The sequence below is a fragment of the Paramormyrops kingsleyae genome, chromosome 1, assembly GCF_048594095.1.
Source record: "Paramormyrops kingsleyae isolate MSU_618 chromosome 1, PKINGS_0.4, whole genome shotgun sequence".
Taxonomy (NCBI): domain Eukaryota; kingdom Metazoa; phylum Chordata; class Actinopteri; order Osteoglossiformes; family Mormyridae; genus Paramormyrops; species Paramormyrops kingsleyae.
In genome coordinates this window covers 3160067-3186666 of record NC_132797.1, presented here as the reverse complement: position 1 = coordinate 3186666, position 26600 = coordinate 3160067, and the positions used below count along the sequence as shown (strand labels likewise).

The 26600-nt window shown below is 45.5% G+C and overlaps 2 protein-coding genes across 6 annotated transcripts in view; both read right to left on the bottom strand.

Annotated features, from left to right (window-relative positions):
- Positions 1–7612, bottom strand: part of LOC111851231 (probable polypeptide N-acetylgalactosaminyltransferase 8) — a 30205-nt gene extending 22593 nt beyond the window's left edge. For 2 of the 5 annotated variants that reach the window (XR_011992826.1, XM_072715941.1), the window contains exons 1-2: positions 6716–7423; positions 3320–3560 (exon numbers count right to left, since the gene is read on the bottom strand). Coding sequence is in view for 4 of the 5 variants with exons in the window: in XM_072715941.1 (XP_072572042.1) it covers positions 3320–3560; positions 6716–6905 (431 nt within the window). In the remaining variant the exon portion in view is untranslated. Of the gene's footprint in view, positions 1–3319; positions 3561–6715; positions 7424–7465 lie in introns of those variants that run through there. The other 3 variants (XM_072715920.1, XM_072715897.1, XM_072715875.1) reach the window with 3 other exon arrangements.
- A 708-nt stretch (positions 7613–8320) lies between these two features.
- On the bottom strand, positions 8321–23949 carry ndufa9a (NADH:ubiquinone oxidoreductase subunit A9a). Its single transcript, XM_023825946.2, has 11 exons — positions 23798–23949; positions 22850–23020; positions 22589–22686; positions 17894–17985; positions 17267–17408; positions 16154–16256; positions 13087–13157; positions 12909–12985; positions 12615–12710; positions 12406–12472; positions 8321–8587 (listed from the first exon to the last, which is right to left on the bottom strand). The coding sequence occupies exons 1-11, from the start codon at positions 23850–23852 to the stop codon at positions 8417–8419; spliced, it is 1143 nt and encodes a 380-aa protein (XP_023681714.2). The 5' UTR covers positions 23853–23949; the 3' UTR covers positions 8321–8416.
- Positions 23950–26600: the final 2651 nt, after the last annotated feature.

Below are 26600 nucleotides of genomic sequence, written 5' to 3'. Positions count from 1 at the left end.
TGGAAAGGGGGGGGGGCAGGCCCTAGGTGTGAATTTGGAAAGAGGGGGGGCAGGCCCTAGGTGTGAATTTGGAAAGGGGGTGGGGGCAGGCCCTAGGTGTGAATTTAGAAAGGTGGTGGGGGCAGGCCCTAGGTGTGAATTTGGAATGGGGGTGGGGGCAGACCCTAGGGGTCAATTCGGAATGGGGGTGGGGGCAGGCCCTAGGTGTCAATTCGGAATGGGGGTGGGGGCAGGCCCTAGGGGTCAATTCGGAATGGGGGTGGGGGCAGGCCCTAGGTGTGAATTTGGAAAGGGGGTGGGGGCAGGCCCTAGGTGTGAATTTGGAAAGGCGGTGGGGGCAGGCCCTAGGTGTGAATTTGGAATGGGGGTGGGGGCAGGCCCTAGGTGTCAATTCGGAATGGGGGTGGGGGCAGGCCCTAGGGGTCAATTCAGAATGGGGGTGGGGGCAGGCCCTAGGTGTCAATTCGGAATGGGGGTGGGGGCAGGCCCTAGGTGTGAATTTGGAAAGGGGGTGGGGGCAGGCCCTAGGTGTGAATTTGGAAAGGTGGTGGGGGCAGGCCCTAGGTGTCAATTTGGAAAGGGGGTGGGGGCAGGCCCTAGGTGTGACTTTGGAAAGGGGGTGGGGGCAAGCCCTAGGTGTGACTTTGAAAGGGGGGGTGGGGGCAGGCCCTAGGTGTGAATTTGGAAAGGGGGTGGGGGAAGGCCCTAGGTGTGAATTTGGAACGGCGGTGGGGGCAGGCCCTAGGTGTGAATTTGGAATGGGGGTGGGGGCAGGCCCTAGGTGTCAATTCGGAATGGGGGTGGGGGCAGGCCCTAGGGGTCAATTCGGAATGGGGGTGGGGGCAGGCCCTAGGTGTCAATTCGGAATGCGGGTGGGGGCAGGCCCTAGGTGTGAATTTGGAAAGGGGGTGGGGGCAGGACCTAGGTGTGAATTTGGAAAGGTGGTGGGGGCAGGCCCTAGGTGTCAATTCGGAATGGGGGTGGGGGCAGGCCCTAGGTGTGAATTTGGAAAGGGGGTGGGGGCAGGCCCTAGGTGTGACTTTGGAAAGGGGGTGGGGGCAAGCCCTAGGTGTGACTTTGAAAGGGGGGGTGGGGGCAGGCCCTAGGTGTGAATTTGGAAAGGGGGTGGGGGAAGGCCCTAGGTGTGAATTTGGAACGGCGGTGGGGGCAGGCCCTAGGTGTGAATTTGGAATGGGGGTGGGGGCAGGCCCTAGGTGTCAATTCGGAATGGGGGTGGGGGCAGGCCCTAGGGGTCAATTCGGAATGGGGGTGGGGGCAGGCCCTAGGTGTCAATTCGGAATGCGGGTGGGGGCAGGCCCTAGGTGTGAATTTGGAAAGGGGGGGGGGGCAGGCCCTAGGTGTGAATTTAGAAAGGTGGTGGGGCCAGGCCCTAGGTGTGACTTTGGAAAGAGGGGGGGCAGGCCCTAGGTGTGAATTTGGAAAGGGGGTGGGGGCAGGCCCTAGGTGTCAATTCGGAATGGGGGTGGGGGCAGGCCCTAGGGGTCAATTCGGAATGGAGGTGGGGGCAGGCCCTAGGTGTCAATTCGGAATGGGGGTGGGGGCAGGCCCTAGGTGTGAATTTGGAAAGGGGGTGGGGGCAGGCCCTAGGTGTGAATTTGGAAAGGCGGTGGGGGCAGGCCCTAGGTGTGAATTTGGAAAGGCGGTGGGGGCAGGCCCTAGGTGTGACTTTGGAATGGGGGTGGGGGCAGGCCCTAGGTGTCAATTCGGAATGGGGGTGGGGGCAGGCCCTAGGGGTCAATTCGGAATGGGGGTGGGGGCAGGCCCTAGGTGTCAATTCGGAATGGGGGTGGGGGCAGGCCCTAGGTGTGAATTTGGAAAGGGGGTGGGGGCAGGCCCTAGGTGTGAATTTGGAAAGGCGGTGGGGGCAGGCCCTAGGTGTGACTTTGGAATGGGGGTGGGGGCAGGCCCTAGGTGTCAATTCGGAATGGGGGTGGGGGCAGGCCCTAGGGGTCAATTCGGAATGGGGGTGGGGGCAGGCCCTAGGTGTCAATTCGGAATGGGGGTGGGGGCAGGCCCTAGGTGTGAATTTGGAAAGGGGGTGGGGGCAGGCCCTAGGTGTGAATTTGGAAAGGCGGTGGGGGCAGGCCCTAGGTGTGACTTTGGAATGGGGGTGGGGGCAGGCCCTAGGGGTCAATTCGGAATGGGGGTGGGGGCAGGCCCTAGGTGTCAATTCGGAATGGGGGTGGGGGCAGGCCCTAGGTGTCAATTCGGAATGGGGGTGGGGGCAGGCCCTAGGTGTGAATTTGGAAAGGGGGTGGGGGCAGGCCCTAGGTGTGAATTTGGAAAGGTGGTGGGGGCAGGCCCTAGGTGTCAATTTGGAAAGGGGGTGGGGGCAGGCCCTAGGTGTGACTTTGGAAAGGGGGTGGGGGCAGGCCCTAGGTGTGAATTTGGAAAGGGGGGGGGCAGGCCCTAGGTGTGAATTTAGAAAGGTGGTGGGGCCAGGCCCTAGGTGTGACTTTGGAAAGAGGGGGGGCAGGCCCTAGGTGTGAATTTGGAAAGGGGGTGGGGGCAGGCCCTAGGTGATAATTTGGAAAGGGGGGGGGGGCAGGCCCTAGGTGTCAATTTTGAAAGGGGGGGAGGGGCAGGCCCTAGGTGATAATTTGGAAAGGGGGGGGGGGGGGGCAGGCCCTAGGTGTGAATTTGGAAAGGGGGTGGGGGCAGGCCCTAGGTGTCAATTTGGAAAGGGGGTGGGGGCAGACCCTAGGTGTCAATTCGGATTGGGGGTGGGGGCATGCTCCATTTTTGCCCCAGGGCCCAGTGTACAGTTGTTCTGCCACTGAATGCACCCCTACTTATCTCATAAATGTCAATGAACACAAACCTTTCCTTTCCTTGCTTCTAGTTGTCTCAGAAGCCAGTCTTTAGGTATAACCTGATTTGACTGTGTCAAAATATTGAGGCAATATTTCCCCTCTGGGTTTGTCAATCTTAAATCCTCCTCAGCTGTGTGTTTAATTACTCCGCTATGAAATGAACAAAACGGGGCTTCCTGTCTGTCCTGGTGTCACACTTAGCTCCACTATATGAACTATATACAGTTGATAAAATGTCAATAAACTAAATATGTTGCATATTTTTGCAGATTAGATGGAATATTAACAGCACTTCAAGACTTTGTCACTCAGTTTGAATTACTCTACGATTATGCTGAGTATCTCAGTATGAGGTACAGTTTGACACAAGGAACGCAGATGCATTTGTTATTAAGTGACGCAAAAACCTGGTAGGTCACAGATGTGTCACATGACAATCTGCATGATTCCCCTACTGGACGCCAAGCCTGGGACAGACGGGTCACCTGCTGTCTCTGGTGTCCGGAAGCTCTCTGTTGAGTGGCAGCCTATCGCTGAGAAACGTGTTGTAACCATATTTCTGGAAAAGTTCCTCCGCCTCTCGCTGCTCCGCTTCTGAAAGGCCGTCGCCCCATCTTCTGAAGAGATACGAGTCCGGATACAGCTTCTTCATCTTCACCCCCTCCTTCCCCTTTTTATCCTCCTTCGAAGTCGGGTCATTTTTCATAACATCGCCGATTAGATGTTCTGCGAGAAACGTGGCACATGTTCTCTTAAATGCCACAGCAGGTTTGCCAACTGGGCAGCTGGAGATTTTCAATTTGAGAAAAGTCTGCACACGCATTTACATGTATGTAACAGTTCTATTACTTTGGAAATAGGCTGTGGGGTTTGCAAACTACCCCAACACTTTCGATGCGGCTAATATTAGGTTTTTCAAGGAATGATTATTTGCTATGAGATTTCTTTTTGAGAGTGATAGTCTGGAAGTGTGAGTGTGGCGCCAGATTCTGCCCCAGGTCTGTTAACAGACCGATGCATTAATTGAATTTGTTTTACAACTATTACTAACCGTTTTTGTGTTTGCAGTGTTAATAATGATTTAAAAGTAGTTTTCCCTGTTGATATTTACCGAACTGTGACCCCAAAACCTAATTTTATATCGAACAATGAATTTTGTGTACCGTTAGCCCTCTATCGATCTAATGTTATCTGTTAACTAATTTAAATGGCTGTCTGACAATCTGGCCAGCGGGTTGGTGGAATAGCGAAAGTTACCCAACTGGATGGGTTGGGGACATTTTATGAACACAAAATATATGTTGCATTTACCGAATCTATGCAGTACAATATTACTGCATAGATTCAATTCCATGACAGCGTTACCGGCTGAAAATTCTCCGATTCTCTGAAACGTCATGCAGTCAGTGTGCTCAGATGGTTAATGGCGTGAACGGCCTGATTCCGGTTGACCATGCAGTAGACGTTTAAGGTGTATATACACCTTTCTAAGTAAATATATTAATTATGATACTTAATAATAATTGCTTGCGGATTTCAGAATGTTGTTTCTCTGTGCAAAAGAGATACTGGACATACTGGACACCATACCCCGTGTGACGCGTATTTACTAGGTCCTTAGTTTAAACTTATTTTTAGCTGGTTAGTTTACAAAGGTGTGGTCATATCCATTTTGTTAAATAATAAATAAAAGGAGTGACACTTTTCGCTTTCATTTTGCTCTGTACTCTGCAGAAAGACTGAATTATAGTGTTTATTGTTTGAGCGGTAGAATGAGGCAGAACTCCAGCACATTCTGTTAAATTGCTGCTCCGAAATTGCCGAGTACTTAATTTGTAGGCATCATCGAATAATCATCAAATAATCTAATAAATTAAATACAGCTACACAAATATCACTAGTACCAATTCCTTTTATTTTTTTCTCCCTCTCTGCACAATATTGATGTTGAAATGTATCCGGTCACCGTTTGCATTTTCTGTATTACCTTAATGCTATTTGTCAGTTCATGTCACTGTTGTTCTGTTTGAGATGTAAGCAGTAACGTAGACAGCACCCAAGGTGGGGGACACAATGTCTTACAGAAAGGCCCGAGAAGCCCCCAGCGAAACGCGCTCTGCGCGTCTTCTTCGTACAGTACCACACCGGCATGGGGACGCTGGCAAAGGACCCGTCATTAATGCTGTGTGTTTATCGGCTCTTTTATAACGAACCCGGATACGCTGCTGCAAATACTTCATGCTGACTCATCTGAGGCGAGTGTGTATATGACAAGCAATGCAGAAACTGCCTCTAAAAGTTACTCTCTCAGTGGATTTAAGGCACTTTCGCCAGGACATTCAGACCGGGCTTATAGACTGTAGGGGTGTTTATCGCTACAGATATGCGACCGTATTCAGGGTTTAAACGGGATTTACTTCATTATGGTTGTTATGGTACTGCGTTGTTTTTTGATTTTTTTTTTCTTGGTCATATATTTTTAAAATGTGCAGATAAGCGTCTCATACTGTAGGTTTTCCTAATCTGCCGTGTCAACAGACACACTGCCTTAGGTTTACAACTGTTCTTGATTCAGTTCAATTTATTTTTATGTAGCGTTTATAAGAACAGAGTCCCCCCCAAGGTGCTTTACAGCTGCGTGTTGTGAGATATTCATACGTCATTTATACTGAATAATTGAAAACAGGTTGAAAGGAAGACAATGAAATGAAAGAAATCTCTGGGGTTTCAAAGTCAATTGGCTGCCAACCACCCGGGCATGCTAACATTATAGAAAAAGAGTTTGTGTTTGCACTTTTAGTAATGAATCATTTAAAAACCGAGGTTTTTCCCCCAAAATGTTAGCGGTAACACCACAAAATATATAGTTTTAACTAATACATTAAAATATTCAATGGCATTCATTATAACCCACGTGCAGTCATCATATACTAGGATATGATAAGAAGCACAACAACAGTATTTTTAAATCACGCTTATAAAGATCATAGAAATCAAACAAAAAACTATTGGTATCACAATGAGCCAGTTCACGCTGATTTTCAACGAGGTGTTTAGAGGGTGTTTGCGACGATTGCCTTTAGACTGCCGCACATTTTCCAAAGTTCAGCAAATACATTTATCAGCAGACTTCAGAAAATCAAACTAAGGAACTGATATTTGCATTGACACAATGACATCGTTAATTACAATTCATTATAATTTGCTTTACTTGTACCTCGGCATTTTAGTATGGACAGCAAAGTAAGAATTTCATTGCACAGAGAAATCAATGCACATTTCTACTTGTACATATGACAATAAACGCTTTGAGACTTTAAATCCTTTAAAGAAAAAATATTAATTTGCATATTTTTTACCAATTACATGATTATGAATTAATGTACTTTGGAGAACCCTTTTAATTTCACCACGGTATTGAACCTCCTGAAACATCCTTATTATTTTATGTAATATAAATAATAACTCCTGCAAAAAAAAAGGGCAGAAAACCTTATGTTTCCAAAGACTAAACGCTGAACATTACCTGTGTTCAAATTATTTTTTTTTTATCGAAATCCAGTTTAGTTTTAATTATAGGTCTCAGTCTGGTTTTGTTCGTTATATATTTTTCTCTTTATCAATAACCATGAAACGGGCGAACATGTTCCCGGTATTATTAATGATCATTATAAAATTGATATGACTTTTTCAAAATAGCATTTAAAAATGGTCATATAAAGTATTTCTGTTATTTTCTGAAGCAATATTCGTAGGTTTCGTTTAGTTTCCGATTTTTTTTTTCCGTATATTATTTTATTTGTTTATGAAACGATTTTCTTGTAGTTTTAGTTTTAGCGTTAGTTACATTTCACAGCCATTTGGGCTCCCGCCGAACTCACCCAGTTTGTGCATGTGAGACTCCATGTTCTGCAGCTTATCCATGATCTCCCGATTCTGGGACTTGTCCTTCTGCGTGACCGGGTGTAGACTCTGCTTCTGGGAATGTATTTCTCTTTTGATAGAGACGATATAGGAAATACCGGCCACGACCATCAATACGACAGCCCCTCGTAGCCAACTGATCCTCATTGTTCTTCTCTGTGGTCTTCAGGGATGTCACCAGACGATGGCCTGACACCGTGTCACCGTGGAATCTGCTTAAATGTAGTTCCTGTATTTACTTGGGATTTCTCGATTGAAGTTTCTGCGTTCACACCTCCAGCTGGAAAATAACCAACCCAACTGGATCTGAAGCAGAAGATCATCCACACTGTCTGAATATCACTAACTTTTTTTTGGCATTTTTTTGTTGAGACTATAAAAAGTAAAATAAAATAAAAAGTCCATATTCCTATTAGGTCCAGAAACGAAAATTATAATCCATTAATGCCAAAAAACCTAAAAGTACAATGCATGAGATGGAATGTGTAAGACACTGAAAAGAAATCAATTCATGCTGATAAAGAGGCTGGCTCACTGGCACTGGCACACTGGCACACTGGCCTTCAGTAGCTTTCAGCACAGGCTCTTGAACACGCAACTTTGCTGATAACCATGGTAATGCAAATTTCCTGCTTTCATTAGAAATAGCCATACATAATAACAGAGTGCCTTAAGCACATGAGTACAATTTATTACATGCCACTTACTTGGTTGTGCAAGGCCAGCCCAGTTTGGAATAATTCCAATATTTGTCTTCGTCATTTTGGACTCTGTGTGTAAATATGGTAAGACGCCTGTGTGGTTAAAGGAGAAATCCGTGTCCTATTTGTGATTCGCAAGTGATTTGCTGTTTTTCATTCCAGTAGAAGGGTTGGATTCAAGACTTTATTTTTATTATGCTGATATACTGGTAGAACCTGCAGCATAATGAAAAGGGTGGTGCTATTGGCAGTTCTCCACTGTAGGAGATCACAATCCCACCCCTACGTTCTCTCCATCTCATGCAGTATGTAGACATGCTGAGACATATATGAAGAGGCCTTTATTAGGTCATTGTTATGGGGCTGCAGACATCCCACTGTAGGCATAGTGATTACAGGGAGGTGGAGACTAAAGGAAACCCACCCAAATAAGCAGAGAACACCCCACCCGTGAAATGAAAAACAGGTCAGACATTGCTCATCATTCATAGCAGTCAGGTAACTGCTGTCAATTTATGGGAGAATCCCTGAACTGTCTTGGAATGTTCCAGAACACTTTCCAGATTCATCTACACAGACAACGCAGTATTGTTGTCACTGTGACTTTCACTGATGCTAATCGAACCATCTCTCACCACATCAGGCCATTATAGAGCCCTTCACTCTGCCTTAAGCTCAAGGATTCGTCATATTTGCCTACAATTACACAAAATCTGACTTTTTCAGGGAACGGTAACGCATAAGTCATAAGCAGCGTTATGTCAACTTCATTCCAACTCCCCACAGTCAGAGACAATTTAACCGAGTAATCGTGACAGATCGACTTGAAATACAACTCGAAAGACCTAAATGAAAACAACCTGACTTTTAAATAGGTTTTATTTCCTCTGATTTAGTATATGTACAGGTAGCAGCTGACAGAGCAGGCAAGCACACGAGTCAGCGCCTTCCCAAGGCTCAGAAATCCACTGTCTTGGCTGGCTTGGTCTCGCCCAACTCGGCCTCGAGCCAGCGGTAGCGACGGTGACGCCTCAGGACCTCGATGGCCTTCTGCTCCACGGCAGATGGGACGATGCCCAGGTCCTCCAGACCGGGAAGCCCAGGGTACCTCATATCTGTGGTGTGGAACTAATGGGGAAGCGGAACATCAATCAGCCGGGAACGTCCAGGAAACTTACTGGGAGAGAAAACAGATGCACCCAGATGCAAACACAGTAGAGTAATTACCCCCTGATTTAGCAGAACCTGCTGAGAATGGGTGTGTTACGTGCCGTAAGTTTTTGTTACGTGCCGTAAGGGATATGTGCCGTAAGTTTCGGGTACGTGCCGTAAGTGTTACGTGCCGTAAGTTTAGGAGGATGCCTGCAGGTCCTTCGGACGTCCTGCCCACTCGCCGATTGGTCGCCCGCCCCCTCGACTCCGCCCTTATTTGTACTTTCGCCTTTGTTTCTGATTGCTTGATTGGTTTTGGACTTTCGCCTGTGTTTCGACTTCGCCTCTCGGTTTTCCCTTTTGATACCTTTGCCTCGGCTTGGTGTTTCGTGTTTCACTAGGTGTGTAGGGAGTGTCTGCCTTTTTTGGTTTATTCGTTAACGTGGGGATTATTGTTTGTTTGGTCAGGGAGATAGATTTAGGCATTGTTGTTTCATTTCACCATTTTCTTTGTGTTCACTTAGATAGCTCAGCTTGGGTTACTCGGTAGATGTGCTTTTGTTTGTTTCTTTGGCCTTTGTCACTCCTGACGTTCGTTACACCTAGTGTTTGTATTGTGTTTGTGAAAAACTATAAAAAAAAAACTATAAAAAAAAGACTCCCTCTGTGTCCCGTGTTCCCTTCTCCTAGCCCTAGTTGTCCTGTCCTCCCCAATCCCTCCTTCCCTTTCACTTTGTTGCGGTCCAACCCTAGACTGGATCGTAACAAAATTGGGGGCTCGTCCTTTCCTTCTTTCCCTTTCGTGCTTGTCTGGCGGATTTTTTTTGTGTGGGGGGGTGTTGTGGTGATTGCAGTAATCGTGATGGCCCAATTCGACCTTGTTGCGTTCACCCTTTACCCCACACTCGAACAATTTGATGTGTGCCGCAAGGATGATCTGCTACAGATAGCAGACTTCTTTAACATTTTGGTTCCCGCTGAGGCTTCCAAGCGGGTTGTTAAGCAAATTCTGCTCGATGAATTGGTTCAGCAAGGTATACTGCCTGAGTTGGGTGGATCCCCTAGTGTTGCTGCCACCCCGGTTCGGATGTCTGCTGTAGCGGAGGCCAGCAGCGACGATCCAGGGAGTGGACACCGCATGGATCTTGGAGATCCCCGCTCAACCAGGGAGGACCTACTGCTGACGATTAAGCTACGGGAGCTCGAGCTTGAGATTAAGAGACAGGAGTACCAGGCTCAGCTACTCCGTGTCCGGGCTATGGAGATGGAGGCTGAGAAGGAGCTGGAGTTACGTCGGATGAGCATGGGCGACCAAAAACCAATGCCTCTTCCGCGTAAGGTACCCACACCAGGTACACCTCCACCCGCAGCTCGCTCCGCCCGAGACCAGGCTGACGCCCAAGACGCTCCTAGACCCCGTCCCCGGTCTCCCTTGAGCTCGCCTGTCTCCCCGGAAATTGGTAGATCGAGCTTTGATGTGAGCCGACACATCGGTCTTGTTCCTGTGTTTCGGGAAAATGAGGTAGACGCCTACTTTTCCATTTTTGAGCGCATTGCTATGACATTGAACTGGCCCAAACACCTTTGGTCACTGTTACTGCAATGTAAGCTTGTGGGTAAGGCACAGGAGGTTTGTTCGGCTCTTGCGTTAGAGCAGAGCCTAGATTACGACATTGTGAAGGCTACTGTGCTTCGCGCTTATGAGTTAGTGCCGGAAGCTTATCGGCAGAACTTTCGAAATCTTCCCAAATCCGCCAGCCAAACATACGTGGAGTTCGCACGCGAGAAAGCCGTCTTATTTGATAAGTGGTGCGGCGCTAGTGGTGTGTTTAACCACGACCAGCTTAAGGAACTGGTCCTGTTAGAAGAATTTAAGAACTGTGTTCCTGATCGAGTGGTAGTGTACTTGAATGAGCAAAAAGTCACTTCGCTAACTGAAGCTGCCACCCTCGCTGACGAGTTCGTTTTGACCCACAAAACGGTGTTTGCTCCGATTCCTTTGCCTCGTAAAACTCGTCCGATTGTAACCTCCCCTTCGCAAGCGTCTCCACCACCCGTGGAGAAACGCGAGTGCTTCTATTGCCACGAAGTGGGCCATATTATATCTGTTTGTCCTGTGTTAAAGCGCAAGGAAGCTCGATCAGCAGCTAGGAAAGTAAATGTTGCTGCCTGCCCCGACAGTTCTTCGCCCTCGTCCTCTCGTATTGACGCTGCTTTCGAACCATTTGTATTTCCTGGGTTGGTTTCGCTCAGTGAGATGGATGCTCGGCACCCTGTGACTATCCTGCGGGATACGGGAGCCGCTCAGTCCTTCTTGGTGGAAGGGGTTATTCCCCTGTCTGTCAAAACGTACTGTGGTACGGATGTGTTGGTGCAGGGAATCGATTTATGTGTGGCTGGAGTTCCCCTGCACACTGTATATTTGTGTACTCCCGATTTCTCGGGATACGTGCGGGTTGCTGTCCAGCCCCAGTTACCTGTCCCAGGCATTACGTTTATTCTTGGGAATGACATAGCGGGGAAGAGAATCGTTCCCCTACCCGAAGTCGTTCTGGACCCTGTGCTGTGTGAAAATGATGTAGCGGTGGAACACCCGAAGGTGTTTCCTGCGTGTGTGCTTACTCGTGCACAGCGGCGCCAGCTTGCCGACATTGACCTCGAGGACACGTTCATGTCCGTGCCAGTGTTGGATAAACCTTCGAAGGTTGAGTCTGTGACCCCGGATCCTAATCACTCTGTTACCTCCCCTGAAGTTCCGTTCTGTTTGTTTTCTTATGTTTATTTTGTGGTTTTTGTTGTTTTTTGTTTGGGATCTGTGTATTTTGGTGACCCGTGTGGGTTCACTCTTGTGTGGGGGGGTGTTACGTGCCGTAAGTTTTTGTTACGTGCCGTAAGGGATATGTGCCGTAAGTTTCGGGTACGTGCCGTAAGTGTTACGTGCCGTAAGTTTAGGAGGATGCCTGCAGGTCCTTCGGACGTCCTGCCCACTCGCCGATTGGTCGCCCGCCCCCTCGACTCCGCCCTCAGGACCTGACCCCGCCTCCCTTGCCCTCGGAGCCGTTTCCGGTTTGCCGGCTGAAGAGTTCGCCGCTTCGTCCCTTCGTTGCCCGCTACTTGCTTCTCGCCTGCTAGCTCGCTCTCTGTTCGCTTTTGCTTTGTTTGATTGATCGTGTATGACTGTTTTGCCCTTGACTTCCGATTCTCGCCTCGCCCTTATTTGTACTTTCGCCTTTGTTTCTGATTGCTTGATTGGTTTTGGACTTTCGCCTGTGTTTCGACTTCGCCTCTCGGTTTTCCCTTTTGATACCTTTGCCTCGGCTTGGTGTTTCGTGTTTCACTAGGTGTGTAGGGAGTGTCTGCCTTTTTTGGTTTATTCGTTAACGTGGGGATTATTGTTTGTTTGGTCAGGGAGATAGATTTAGGCATTGTTGTTTCATTTCACCATTTTCTTTGTGTTCACTTAGATAGCTCAGCTTGGGTTACTCGGTAGATGTGCTTTTGTTTGTTTCTTTGGCCTTTGTCACTCCTGACGTTCGTTACACCTAGTGTTTGTATTGTGTTTGTGAAAAACTATAAAAAAAAAACTATAAAAAAAAGACTCCCTCTGTGTCCCGTGTTCCCTTCTCCTAGCCCTAGTTGTCCTGTCCTCCCCAATCCCTCCTTCCCTTTCACTTTGTTGCGGTCCAACCCTAGACTGGATCGTAACAGGTGGCACCTAGTTAATTAAACCCACTAAAATGCCAATAGGCAGCGCCAACAATGAAATCTGAAGAGGACCGAGTGAAGCACCTTACCCGGTCCACTTTGTCACGCGTCGTCCATGGCTCAAATGGGTTGAGCTCAAAAAACCTTGCAATGAAGCTAAGAGAGAGGGGAGAAATGATACATTCTGAATTGTGACAATCAGAACAGTTTTTGTTGGTTTGAGTCCCAATTTCTGCCATGACAAAGTGACTGAGGAGTGCAAATCCAGTTAAGCTTTTGATGCATGGCACATACGTACTGGTACAGAGGACGTGGCACGGGGTACGGCACAAATGGCCTGTGAGCCACTGCGTAGAGGTACTCCACCAGATCATGCAGCAGATAGCGATGGGGACTGTGGAGGAGAGGGAGTTAGTGGATGGTTAGCCTGAGAGAGCAGGCTGGCCTGCAGCACACGTCAACATTATCATCCGTAAAGGAGCAAAAGCAAAACAGGAGCCTGCATTTGCCACAAGGAAACATGTGCCTGCGGAATGACACAATCTTGGCTGAGAAATGCTTGCCATTATCAAAAGGGGAAGTTAACACTTACCCAACTAGAGCATATGTCCTTCCATTGGAATCGGGATCTTTCACGGCGCTGACGATGGCCTTGGCAACATCCACCACCTGGAAGGAGAGGTGGGGGGTTAAGAGGGAGTCAGGGGGGGGGGCAGGTCAGCTGATGCAGACACGGCCGCAGGCAGCGAATTGCACGATTCAGCACTCACGTGGACCGGCTGCTTGACTGTTTTCTTGCCCAAGGCGATTAGAGGCACAGCCTTTCCAAACCAGCGCATGTCTGTCAAAGAGAAACACATTATGATACCTTAATAGACAACCAAGTTTAATCCATAGTCACCCATGGGATTAATACATAAAGAGGGCCGAGTCATAAGATGCATTATGAAGCAAAGATTCATCATTACTGTAGGATCACACATGCACATATCACAGAGCTTAAATTCCAGGTAGCCTGAGACAAGGCCCAGCCTAGTACGAGAGGTACTCACTGGCCTAGGCACCAAAGGGTGCTTCGTGACCACACACACTCCAACTTTTATTGCCCAAAGATTTAGGGACCTACAGACAGCAGACTGGACCTTAAGGGCAGGGGTCCCTCGACTTGGCACACAACCCCCTCCCCAGACATCCTGCCTTACATACCACTCACCCAACAGACCAACAACCCCCCTCGCCTTTTTCCCTCCACATTCCTTTGTGGTCCTTATCTGATCTTGGTCCGTTAGCAAGCTTTCTGTGTTCTACCGTGCTATATTAAAAGAACTGAATTAAGGTGTATATTATCCATTCTGGAGAAGATCAATTGGGATAAGCCACACCATCAAGATATGTTGTTTCCAGATGTGCAACTTATATTGATATTACTACAAACTAACGGCCACGCCTATCTAAGGCTAAGATGTGCCATTTTTAATGTGAATATGTGATGTAATGTGTTACGTGCCGTCGTTTTCCCCGCCTCCACGTCCGAACTCCGCCTACGACCTGGCCTGGCTCCACCCCTACCTCCGGACCCCGCCTTCGTTTCCTGCCCGGCCCGATCCCGTCACGTCCGTCCGGAGAGGGATAAAAGCCAGACAGAGAGACTCTTCGGGAGCTTAGCTCATTACTTGATTATTGTTGGATTGCTTTCTTGGTTTGGATATTTGTGTATGATTTTTGATTTCCCTGACTTACGATTCTTTGCCTTACCCCTTTCTGTACTTTCGCCCGGTTTTGCTTGCTTTTCTGGTTATCGATCCTTTGCTTGTTTTTGGTTTACGTCTTCGCGCGCCCCTTAAACTTTGACGCTTTGCTGTGTGCTGTGTATGTGTAGGATTTGTGATTGTTTGGTGCTTAGGGAGTGATTGCCGGTTTTGTTTGGAAGTTTTTGTGACTGTTTTGGATAGGGAGTAAGGAGTATCACTTGTTGTTTGGTTTTACACTTAGTTAAGTTAGAATTGGGTTGTGTTGGACAAGTGGGTTTTTGTTTATTGTTTTGGCGATAATCACTCCTGAGTTTTCCGCACCTAGACCTTTTGTTCTGTGTCTGTCCTGCGTGAATAAAATATAAAAAAACTATAAAAATATCCCCTTTGTCCACGTGTGTTCCCTTGTGCACCACCCCTGGGTTCCCCTCGTTCCCCTTTTCCCTTTCCCTTCCTCTGTTACACCCTAAACCCTAGACTAGGGTCGTAACAAATGTCTGTACAAAGTGTAACATCTGTTGAGGTGCAACCCAAAACACCTGTATCATATACTGATGTGAATCAGTCACATACATAATATAAATAATTGTTAATCAATTAACACAGATGGTATGAGGTGTGAACCTGTGAAGCTGGTATGGCATGTTTGGTGTCAAACTGATGGACAATCACTCCTGATTCCAAATCTGGTCAGTGGTTACCATGAAAGTGGATGTATCAAAAGTTATACTAGCTTAATGAAAATCATCAGTAAAAGGATAATCAGTCTGGTCATAAATCCCAAAAGGACTGATACAGACCCCCTTCCGAAAGCCCGCCAAATGGATGGTCAGCCATTGGTGCAGGAGTCGAATTCCTGGTCATCCCTATTCATGGACTTTAGACCATAAAAACCTGGCACCTCAGTACAAAAGGGGCAAAAAGACCATCAGCCCAAGAGCAGAGAAAAGCCCATCAGCCCGAAGAGAGAGCAGAAAGAACATCAGCCCAGGAGAAGAGAAGCCCACCAGAAGCCCTCCGGTGAAGGCCCAGCTGGACAGAGAACTGCAACCAAGACAAAGCTTCACAAGGAGAGAGAATCCAAGGGGCTCCACTCCAACAACTGCTCCCCCACCGCGCCTTCCTGAGTGCCATCATCCCATCAGCTCATCAGGCTCTGCAACCAACTGCCAAGACCCCCCCCCCCCTCCCCACTCTGCAACCAAGTAAACCAACTTCCTCTTATTCTAACAACCTAAGCTGTTCTGTTAACCTGCTATAAGACTTTAGGGTTGTGTTTCCACAAACTGTGCTTGCTTTGCAGAACAGTATTCCCCTTTTAAGTTTACTCATTTAAATCCGGTCATTGCATTTCCATAATTACATTGTTTCTATTCCGTTATTTTCATGTTTGTTGTTTGTGTTAGGTGTAATGTCTGTCTTATGTTAGTTGTAGTGTTAGCTAGGAATAAATGCATGTCTTTTACACAACTTCATTGAGTGCTCACAATAGTCCCTGCCTCTGTGCGATCTATCTACACGCTCTGAAACCTCAAACTCGGCTTAAATATCGCGAAATTCTCTCTCATTACCTGGTGACGCAGCTCGGTGGACGAGCCTTCTAACCCAGGTTACTAAGCGATACTGGTGATTAGTGAATCCCATTTAAGTCTAACATTAACAGACTTACGGGGATATCGCAATAGAGTTTGGAGGAACCAACCATTCGACATAACGATTAGGCAATAATAGTCATTAAATAATAATTAATTTTAAACATATTGGTGGAGATATTAAAATTTACCTGAGCTAATAATTCCTACATTACAGATGGTGAAGCAGTCTGGGCATCCCTGCTTAGACTGCTGCCACTGTGACCTGAACCCGGATAAACGGCAGAAAAGGAAAGGATGGATGGATCAGATCGGTATCTTACTTCACCACCCCTCCGAAATCCGATTCAGCATTTTTTGTGGGTATCGAATCATTACACAATATCTACAATACTGTCACCCCAACCCTGTACCAGGTGGTGAATGGATGTGTGTGGTTTCTAAAACCATGACAGGGAATAGACAAAGTGGAATAAAATGTAAATAGTTCATACTGGCAAAGTGATTGAAGAACCGGTCCTCCCTCCCAAACATCTCCGATGGCTTCATAATGATGGCATCTGGGAACTCATCCCTCACAGCGCTCTCCCCCACAGCCTGCAGGGGGCAGCAATGAGGCAGAGGGTCATGTTATCTGCTATGTCATGCTGACTTTTAACACCATGCCAGCAAACAGGGCAATATGTGAAGCAAGAGTATATGGATATTAAAACAGACTGTGTAAGCAACAAGGTCAAATCTTCATAAATAACTATAAAATTTTACAAAACAGTTAAAACAATAAGATGCTTTTTTTTTTTAAAATAAGTAACCAAACAAAATACTTTTGGCTATTTTAGGTTTTTGATTGCATTCACAAATCTTCATAAAAAATTTAGTTTCTTTATAAAATTGACTTATTTACCAATTATTAGAAGCAGACTTGCGTACCATCTCATTCAGGCAGATTACACAGGTCTGTAATATATGACTGGGCTACAAATGCATTACACCAGTAAATCATTTTGGTATTTAATCACCGCCCACAGAGCCTGGGCTTCAGCCTGAAGTACTGTCGTCGTCCGAGTGATTTGTAGCAATTTCTTAGCTTTTATTTTGTGTTAAGTAACGTTAGACAGAATTAAAGATTATAATCGTGTGTTGATTTACTATTGCGATTCGACTCGCTGGCACTGTGTGTGTGGTTACAGAAAATTAATCGCCACCCTTCAGTTCTGAGAATTCGGCAGTGTCGTGGTATAAAATGTATTTAACAGATAAATGGGTTTGCATGCAGGACATACTGGTGCACCTTCATACGCAAGTAAAAACATGTGAGTCAGCCGTGTTTGCCCCACGACACACCCTGCAGAGACGACCAACCATTTTTGAAGTTAGCTTAGCTTAGTTAGTGAGTTATTAATACTTTTATCCCCTTCACTTTGTCATATTTCCATTGTGTGAGAAGTAGAGGTTCGAGATCTTAAGGCGGCACTAAACACTGTTTTTCTTGGAAACGGTATCTGCCTGTTCACTGCCAGGCACAGCACACTGACTGGCGGGCAGCAGGGCGGCGTGGGAAGAGAGTGGCGTGTCATTCAGGCGCCGCTGTCTGGCAGCCCGGTCACCTTGGTCCTCAGGTTCTTGGAGGGGCTGCGGATGTCTGCGTTCAGGTGAGACACGTGGATCAGCTTGGCGATGCCTGCTTCGCGGGCCGCCTTGGCGATCTGCTGGGGCACTGTCACGTTGACGTCCTCGAACCTGTAGTTCCTTTTGGAGAGTGAACAGTAGGGCCCTTCCATGTCAGAGTCACATGACCTACCCAGTTACACTGTGACAGGAGGAGAAGGCACACAGCTACTAGCCCTGGAGATAAAGGCTTACATTCTAATACATTTTCATGCTTTGGTAAGAAAGTAGTGTAGCGGATTACAATTTAAATTTTTGTGATCACATTACCAGGCATCCCACCGTTCTGGGGAATTATGGGAGTTTTCTCACAGATTTTCACACTGATAGCTACGACCTGAAAAATGGGCACTACGTGGATGAGCTGCAGTCAGTGACAGCTATTACAGAGCTTGCTGCTCTGCCTAATAAATGCTGAGATTTCACTTTGCATTGCGATTCATGCCTGTTGCATTCAACAATACCATTCAGTACCAGGTATCACAATCACACAGAATGACAGAGAATGACACAGACTCCTCAGTGGAAAACAGCACCCAGAGCTGCCGGGACTCTGCAGAATTTACCTCGTCTCCCACTCTCTCCCCACCAGGTTGATGACCACGTTGGAATGAGCCAGGGCACGCCGGATGGACTCCTTGTCTCTGGCATCCCACTCCTGAGACACACGATGGGCAGAGGGCATCAGGACCGCACGTCCTCCACTGCAACTCATGGCTCAGTGTCACACAAGCAAAGGCTTCCGAAATACAGGCTCCTCCATAATGACTGGGACAAAGGCATATAATAAATGCACGAAAGACATATATAAAAAAAGTATATATTATATATACACATACACACATATACATATGTATATATATACACACACACACATATATAAACACATATACATACATACACATTATGTCTCATGTGTGTACACACATGATGTTCAGTGTGTGTGTATATACATACACACATAGTATGTGTGTATATATGCACACCTGTGGAAAAAATTAAGAGACCGCTCTATATTTTTAAATAAATCTGAATTTTTTAATCCTGGCTTAATCCTGGTTCCGCTGACAGAAGGCTATGCTGAGCTGCAGGCTGCTCCCAGGATCAGAGTTTCTAAGACAGCAGGACACAAGAACAAGGTGAAGCAGGAGACACTGGGAACGACCAGAAACCAGCCAGGTAAAGGGCGGAAGCCACAGTTTAATGCCAGAGACGGCCGTCAACTTATCTGACAGTTTCTCATGAATAGGAGGATGACATCAAGTGACCTTCTAAAGGAATGGGAAACATGTCAAGGAAGCCATTATGGGGCCGAGAAAGAAGAACAAAACTAAGAGACATCGCACAAACCCTAGGCTTACCAAAATCAACCGTAAGCAACATCATTACGGAGGAAAAGTGCGTTGGTGAGCTTGGCAATCACAAAGCGACTGTCAGGCCAAGGAAGAACCCCACAGGTGACGACAAAATAATTCTCACCATAAAAATCCTGAAACACCTGTCCGACATATTAGAAACACTCTACAAAGGGCAGGAGTGGGTTTGTTAATGACTATCATCTGCAGAAGACACCATGAATATAAAGAGAGAGGCTACACTGGTGATGCACACCACTAGTTAGCAGTGATGGGCAGGGTTCTGCTAATCTGCGAAGCTAACTTTCTCGTTAGCAGAGCAGCGTTTCCGCTAACTTTGAAAACCGTAAGCAGACCAATTAGCTTCTGCTATATTTAGTTCCGCTAACTGTAACCCGCTAACATTTTTTCGCAGGTAAAGTTTAATGGTCAAAAACAGTTGTAAATCCTAAAATCACATATATTTGTTTTCCGGCCTGTTGTGAGTCTGCAGCAGTCCTTGCTGTATGCTGCTGGATGTAACCGAAGCTACCTTTATGGTTAGCTGTGCCGACGACCGTTTGTTAGCCACACAAACAGGACGGCCAGGTTACAGTTCGCCAAGGAGCAGGCGTACAACGACACACAAAGTGGTTTTGGGATCACGGTTCGATACAGCAGAAAAAACAGGTAGGTACGTGGGTACACTTAGACAGACCCCCAGAGGGAAATTATTATTATTCTCATAATTACGTAACACTGCAAACTACTGATTTATGTGATGTTGGAGGGTCTTCGAGCTCATTTTGCCATTATGACTTGGCTATTGGCTCACAGCCATAATCAGCATCATCTTTTCCGTGTTGAAAATCTACTTGTGTGTTTAGGTTGAAAGAGCAAGCAGAGTTCTGGAACAAAATCTTGGTCTAACCTGTGCACAAGACCTTGACTCTTGACTTGTATCAGAAAATGATGGCAAGAGCAGAGTATGGTTCCAAAAAGGAACCGGCCAAGATCCAAAGCATAGCAGCTGATCTGTGACACACAGCAGGGGGGGGGGGGTTTATGGCACCAGCATTTATGGCTGTCACAGGTACTCAGGCAAGTGTTTTGATGATGTAACTGCTGACGGCAGTAGCAAAATTATTTGTCAAGCACACAGAAGAATCTTATCCGGTTGACTTCAGGAAAATGCCGCAAAAACTCATTTGCTGGCACTTCATCTTGTGTGAGATGATGGACCCAAACATACTGCTAAAGAAACACAGGAGCTTATCAAAGTTAACATCTAGGAAATTCTCAAATGACCAAGTCAAGCCCCTGATGTCAATACAACCGAGCATGATGTGCAGATGCTGAGGAAGAAACGTGAGGGTAATGGTTCCTGCCAGGCCGGAGCTGAAGATAACTGCAGTCCAGGCCTGGAGGGGCACCACCAGAGAAGATACACCTGGAGACGGGGGGGGGGGTCGCTATGCACACTTTGACCACATGTCAGTTGCTTGATTACAAATCAAAAACTGTCAGATCCAGGCAACAATGTGACTGGATATGAATATTAAGTGAATCTGGCAGCTTTTCAGGCTATAAATTAAATTTTCTGAAGAATGAATGTTTTCCTATCAACAGTTTAGCCCTACAAATACCAGAAAACATCTTGCCTTTTTCAATGTCTAAATCTGGCTTTAAATACCTAGGTATCAATATCACACCAACCTTCACAGATATACATAAAGAGAACTTTACTCCTCTACTTAAGAAAATTAAACTGGACTTTGACAGGTGGAATACATTATACTTCTTATCTCTTACTGGCAGAATTAACTGTCAAAATGAATATTCTACCAAGGTTGTATATTTATTTCAGTGCCTCCCAATTTTTCTTGCAAAATCATTTTTCCAGTCAGTTGATAATATGATTACCTCTTTTTTATGGGGAGGTAAAAACCCCAGAGTACAAAAGGAACTTCCTGAAAGACTGAGAGCGGAGGGAGGGCCAGCTCTGCCCAATCTTAGGGGCTATTACTGGGCAGCAAACATACAAAAAATCACTTGTTGGTTTCAGTCCCCGGAGATAGAATGGTGTAAGATGGAGGCACAAACCTGCATCACTCCCAGCTCTAATAGCAACAAAGTTACCCTTCTCTCCCTTGTAATATACGTTACATTGTGGCCTCTACACTTAAAATATGGTCCCAATTTCATCAGAAATATATTTTTAATCATTTTTCTATGTCAAGTCCTATATGTAATAATAGTTTCCCTGCAGCCCGACTAGACCACACATTTATGACATGGCAAAGTTAGGTATTGATAAATGCACTGATCTCTATACTGACAACACTTTTGCTACTTTTAGTTCCCTCTCTAAAACACTGAAACTGCCACAATCTCACCTGTTTCCAGATTAGACATTTTCCATCTCTGCCAGGACCTTCTGCATTACAACATATTTTGCAAATTCCCCTCCATCCTAGAGGTCAAATTTCTACAATATATAATATAATTATGTCCATAAACAGTACATCAACAGACAAAATTAAATTAGAATGGGATAAAGAATTGGGGATTGAATTGTCTGATGAAACGTGGAAAAAAAGCACGTAGAATGGTAAACCGAACTACATCATGTGCCCGGTTGGGCTTAATTCAATTTAAAGTTACCCACCGTGTCTACTACACCAAAGCCAGACTTTCTAAAATATACCCCAACTTGGAAGAAACTTGTGACAGATGTCCCTTAACCAAAGCTGACTTTGTGCACACGTTTTGGTCATGTTGTAAACTGAGAGGTTTTTGGGGATTTGGGGGATTTGTATTTAAAATTCTACATGAGGCATTTGAGCTTAATATAAAACCGAGTGCTGAAATAGCTTTATTTGGAATACCAGGAGATGGAACAATATTGACGAGTACGGCTAAAAATGCTTTCTCTTTTGCCGCTCTTGTTGCACGAAGAAGGATATCATTGGAATGGAAGTCCACACAGCCACCACTTGCATCAGTGTGGCTCTGGGATCTACTTTTTTTAAAATTGGAGAAAATAAAGTACTGCATTAGAGTAAAAAAATTACCAAAACTGGGGACCCATGATCACCCTTTTTGCAAAAATGAAAACTCTCCCCATTAACTAACTAGCTAATTGATAAATAAGAAATTGAATACAATCTGCGACTGACCACTGATCCTTGGTACTGCTAACCCACAGTAACACATTCAAATCTGTAAGCCCAATACTCATAATCATTAGTAAATTATAGAGACCACTAGATTTATTTCTCCTTATGTTAAGTAATTATTATTTTTATTTACTTTTATCTATTTATTTATTTTCTATTATTTTGATTTAATTTGCATACTTTCATTGTTAATATTATTTAGTTACTACATTTTACTTTGTATTAAAGGGGATAGAGGTGTGGGGGGGTATTAAGATCGAGACCAACATTTGTACCTTTTGTATCATGTTATTGTTTAAAATTCTAATAAAGTTGGAAAAAAATCAAAAACTGTGCAGTACAGAGGTAAATAAAACTATATACATGCCAGTGCTATAGCCATTATGGGAGGCACTGCAGCTAACTGGCCATAAAGCAGCATTCCATGCAACATGTACTTTTCTGTACTGTACTGAGTAACTCACACTGGGTCACTCTGAAGGCACAGTGGCTAGAACACCGACAGAGTTATGGGACAAATCTCACCTCCGGCCTGTGGGGGATTGAATATTCTCTCCGATTTCCCTCCAGTCAGCCAGGGATTCCTCCAACAGTGCACTGATATGCAGTTCAGCTAACGGGTGTCTTTAAATTGCCCATACATTCTGACAGCGTGTCCACTGAAACGCCTGGAACAGGCTTCAGGTCTCCGCTGTAGCCCTGACTAGGTTATGCGGCTAGAAGGTGGATGGATGATGTTTAAGTTTACCATGAAAATGATCTGTCCCAGGTCCGCCATTGGTCTGAGGTACATGATGTCATACTGATCACAGCGATGGGGAATCACAATCTGAGATCCAATTCTCCCTGTGGACAACAGCATAGGAATGGAAGTCAGACCCCTACTGCCTGAATGGGGGGGGGGATCTGGGTGTCATCAAATAAAATAAAATATCCTGCCTCCTGGACAACACTGACCATACTCCTGCTGGCTGGTATTTGAAGAGCCACAAAGCCAGTTGAAACTCACCCAGACGGTTGACCACATATCGGCCTAAGAAACCAGTGGCGCCAAAGACAGTGGCTGCGACTCCACTGACCGAAGAGCGCCCCCCTTTTCCGTGAGGGATGACGGCATGGTGGATCTCTCGCTGCTGGACAGTCACACAGACGGCTGGCAGCACCGCTGGAGATGTAGCACCTGCAGAGGAGAAGCAGAACTGGGCTAACAGACCAAACAGCGCCAAGAAACTGGCCCTAGAATCCTCGTCAGGAGGCCTGATGCTGTATTATTGGAACCCAAGCTTGCAGGTTTACCTCCGTCTCATTGCCAAATGGTTCTTACGCCTCCACAAACTGTAAGCAGCTGTGCAAGGCTTGAGTTTTAATGTTTGAACTCGTTTTTTAAGTCAGTCCTGTGCCTTACAGCTTCCTGTGGCTTCTGTAGATGTAGTCAAGCCAGAACTGGGAAAAGCAGATATCTAATGTACGGGACCAAATATATCCTATTTGCCTCATTCAACTGACAGACTGTCTGTAACTGTGTGTGTGTTACGATTCATAGTTGAAATCATAAAATCAAGCACTCAAAGAAACCTTTGACTGCTGTACATACACTACAATATTAATGACCATTTCGGGTCAGAATAACAAGCACTTTACCTATGCTTTGTAGCGGTACATACGGGGCCATGCAGTATGTCTTATAAAGCTACATATGCACCTTACCGTTTCAAAACACTTGGACTTGCATGCTGATCTTGCATTTGCAAATCCTGACTGCCAAATACGCTGCTAGAAAAACTAATGTGAAGGACGGGCTATAGCTAAATAACACTGCGCACGTACAGGCCTGGTTTGAAAATACTGCAAAACGCAGAACCCAATAAATGTTACTCGCATAAAACGCGATGTATAAAAAACTGGTGAGTCATATGCCGCTATACAAATTACTTTAGACAATAACACAAACACTTACTGGAAAGTCTGGAAAGGACACTCGTAGGACGGCAGACAAGAACAGCGGCCGCCATGTTTCCAGTGCAGACGCGACCGGTCTACGGCGTCACTCGTAGGTCAAAAAACATCCGTAACGAAGTCGGGCGCGGAGTTAACGCGGGATTCACTTTCCTGTGGTTAAACTGACAAATGAAATTATTTTGGTGTGGTCCATCCGTTTGTCCACAACGTATCCTGGATTTGGTGTGGTCTAGGATTTAATTATACACTTGCTATAATTATATACTATTTAATTTAATTATATACTATTTAGGCCTATACATTTTTTATCTGTTTTCCATAGCTTACTGTCAACGTGATGAATACAGTAAACTTAACTGTGATATACCAGAATTCTGCATTGTCATTGGCCAAATGAGCATTCAACAAAACACTGATTGGCTCACTCCTAACAGCATCAGTACACAACAACAAAGACAAATGTTAAAGGATAGTTCCGGAAGCAATAAACAACTAATGAACAATAAATAAGACAAGACCGGGATATATATAGCAATACTTTAGAACAGTGTTTCTCAAAGCAGTCCTCAGGGACCCCCAGACCTTCCTGCTCCCAGGGAATTGGGAGAGAGCAAAAACGAGGACTGCTGCAGGGGTCACCGAGGACTGGTTTGAGGAACACTGCTTTAGAAATTGTAAAATAAAATCAAGTAAAATGTGGCCAAAACATACCTCTAGACCTGAATAAAATGTAAAATAAGGTGACGGTGTATAAAGTGTCCAGTGTGTAAACAAGATGTCAGGTGTTAAGGAGCAGCGCGAGGCAGCAGCGTAAACAGGCGCAGAGTTCAGCCACAGCTCATGGAAAGAAGCTATTTTTCAGCCTTTACGTTCATGACTGTAGGGCTCTGTACTGTACTGTTAAGCAAGTGAATTCTGGGCAACCAGTGACGTCCAGGAAAGGCTGGATAACAACCGAGAAAAATCGGTGACGCTGGAGAGACAGCTGACCTCCAGGAAAGCCTGGCACGGGTACATGAGGCCAGCAACCTTATGTACAGCACTCGCAAGAGTGACTAGTTTTGGACACTGCAGCGTGATGCACCTGACACTGAATACAAACAAAAATCAAAAACAACACACTTCTAATTATGTTGAACTTAATAGCGTATGAGAATCATAAACGTGAGTTTCTACGTGATGCAGCAAAACCAAAACTATATTTCTGAATACCCACCAAGTACCTGTCGCAATCATCAAAAACTTTTCAGGAGGCAAAACTTTAAAAAAAAATTGTTGTGCAGTGTTATCGGCAGGGTTTATAACTCCACCCATCTCCCGTAATTTACGCTCATGGCTTGGTATCTTACCACCATCCTGTCGAGGTCAGGATGTTCACCCATTTGCTGCTGTACCATCAGACCAGCAAACCTGATAATGGTGTGTGAGCTGTGGATGAGTAAACGGAAAAGTGGAATATCCGTGTCACGCCCACAGGGGCGGGGCAACAGCTGCTAGCAATTAGCACAAATCCAATGCACTAGTTAAATCCCAGTGGTGGAATGTAACAAAGTTTTGTATTTCGTTACTGTACTTAAGTACATTTTTACGTAGGCCTATCTGTACTTTACTTAAGTAAAAATAATAATGCATACTTTTAATTTTACTCCATTACATTTTGCGGCAATTATCTGTACTTTGTACTCCACTACATTTCTAAAATTTATGCCGTTAGTCGTCACATTTTATTAACACAATTTCCTCAATATCTTGCACGAAAAAATATAGTTAGCCTATTGCGTTCTGCCGTTGTTTGCCATTTCCTACCAATCAGGTGGCTTTATTAGCTCCAATGGTGGCAGATATGTGTTGAATAGTTTCGCAAGTACATAAATGATTTAAAGATATATCATGTCCTGATTGGTTTATCTTAATGGTATATTAGTGGGTAATACCTAGTAGATAACTTGTCATCCACATAATTCTAAGTTGGGTACACACAGTATTCCAGAGTGCATGCACAATAAGCACACCAAACTTTCCAATACACATATACTGTATAGTTGCTTGTAATTATTACGAGCAATGACATCGGTAGAGGCGTAAGTCAGTATATCTACTATTCTTTTACAAAATGGCACACCCCAGACGTTGAGACAAACCATTGTGTGAGTACTTTTACTTAAAAAATACTTTAAAGTAAATTTAAAAGTAAGTACTTAGTACTTTCACTTAAGTAAGATTGTTGATGTAGCACTTCTACTTTTACTTGAGTACATATTTTGCAGGATATTTGTACTTTTACTTAAGTACATAAGCTTCGGTACTTCCTCCACCACTGTTAAATCCAAATCGTACCACAGAGTGTTGCGAAGTATTGTTGCCATGCGAATGACACATACTGAGCGTTTCATTGTCTCGTGTCTTCCCTTCCCTTCCCTGCCCTGCTCTTGCCTTACCCTGCTGTTCTGCCTGCCCCGCTTCCCTGGTCAACCCTGCCTCCCTCCCTGGTCCAGCCTGCCCCGCTTGCCTGTCCTGCCTTCCAGGTCTGCCTTCGTCCTCTCTCCCATCCCTTCGTCTCCACGTCCTGTCTCTGCCTGTAGGACTGAACTCACCGGCTTTCGACTCTCCGCGCTCGACTCGACTACCCACTTGGATTTCCCTTTTGGCTTTTGGTACACTCGACTTACTGTCCAATATACCCTTCTCCCGCATTACGGGGTCTGCCTCCTTTCTGGTGTCCGGACGTCACAATCCGTATGCTGACTAAATATTTTATTTTTATGCAGTCAGTTCAAATGTAGATAAGTTTTCCCCCGTGA

Bases quoted from the DNA above. Each gene is read 5' to 3' on its own strand.
- ndufa9a (XM_023825946.2), bottom strand. From the start codon at position 23,852: ATGGCGGCCGCTGTTCTTGTCTGCCGTCCTACGAGTGTCCTTTCCAGA. The intron at 17,986-22,588 runs GTAAACTTAAAC...CGTGTGTCTCAG, and splicing joins TGGGACAGATCATTTTCATG to GAGTGGGATGCCAGAGACAA. The intron at 13,158-16,153 runs GTATGAACTATT...TCTCTTTGACAG, and splicing joins GTTCTTCAATCACTTTGCCA to ACATGCGCTGGTTTGGAAAG.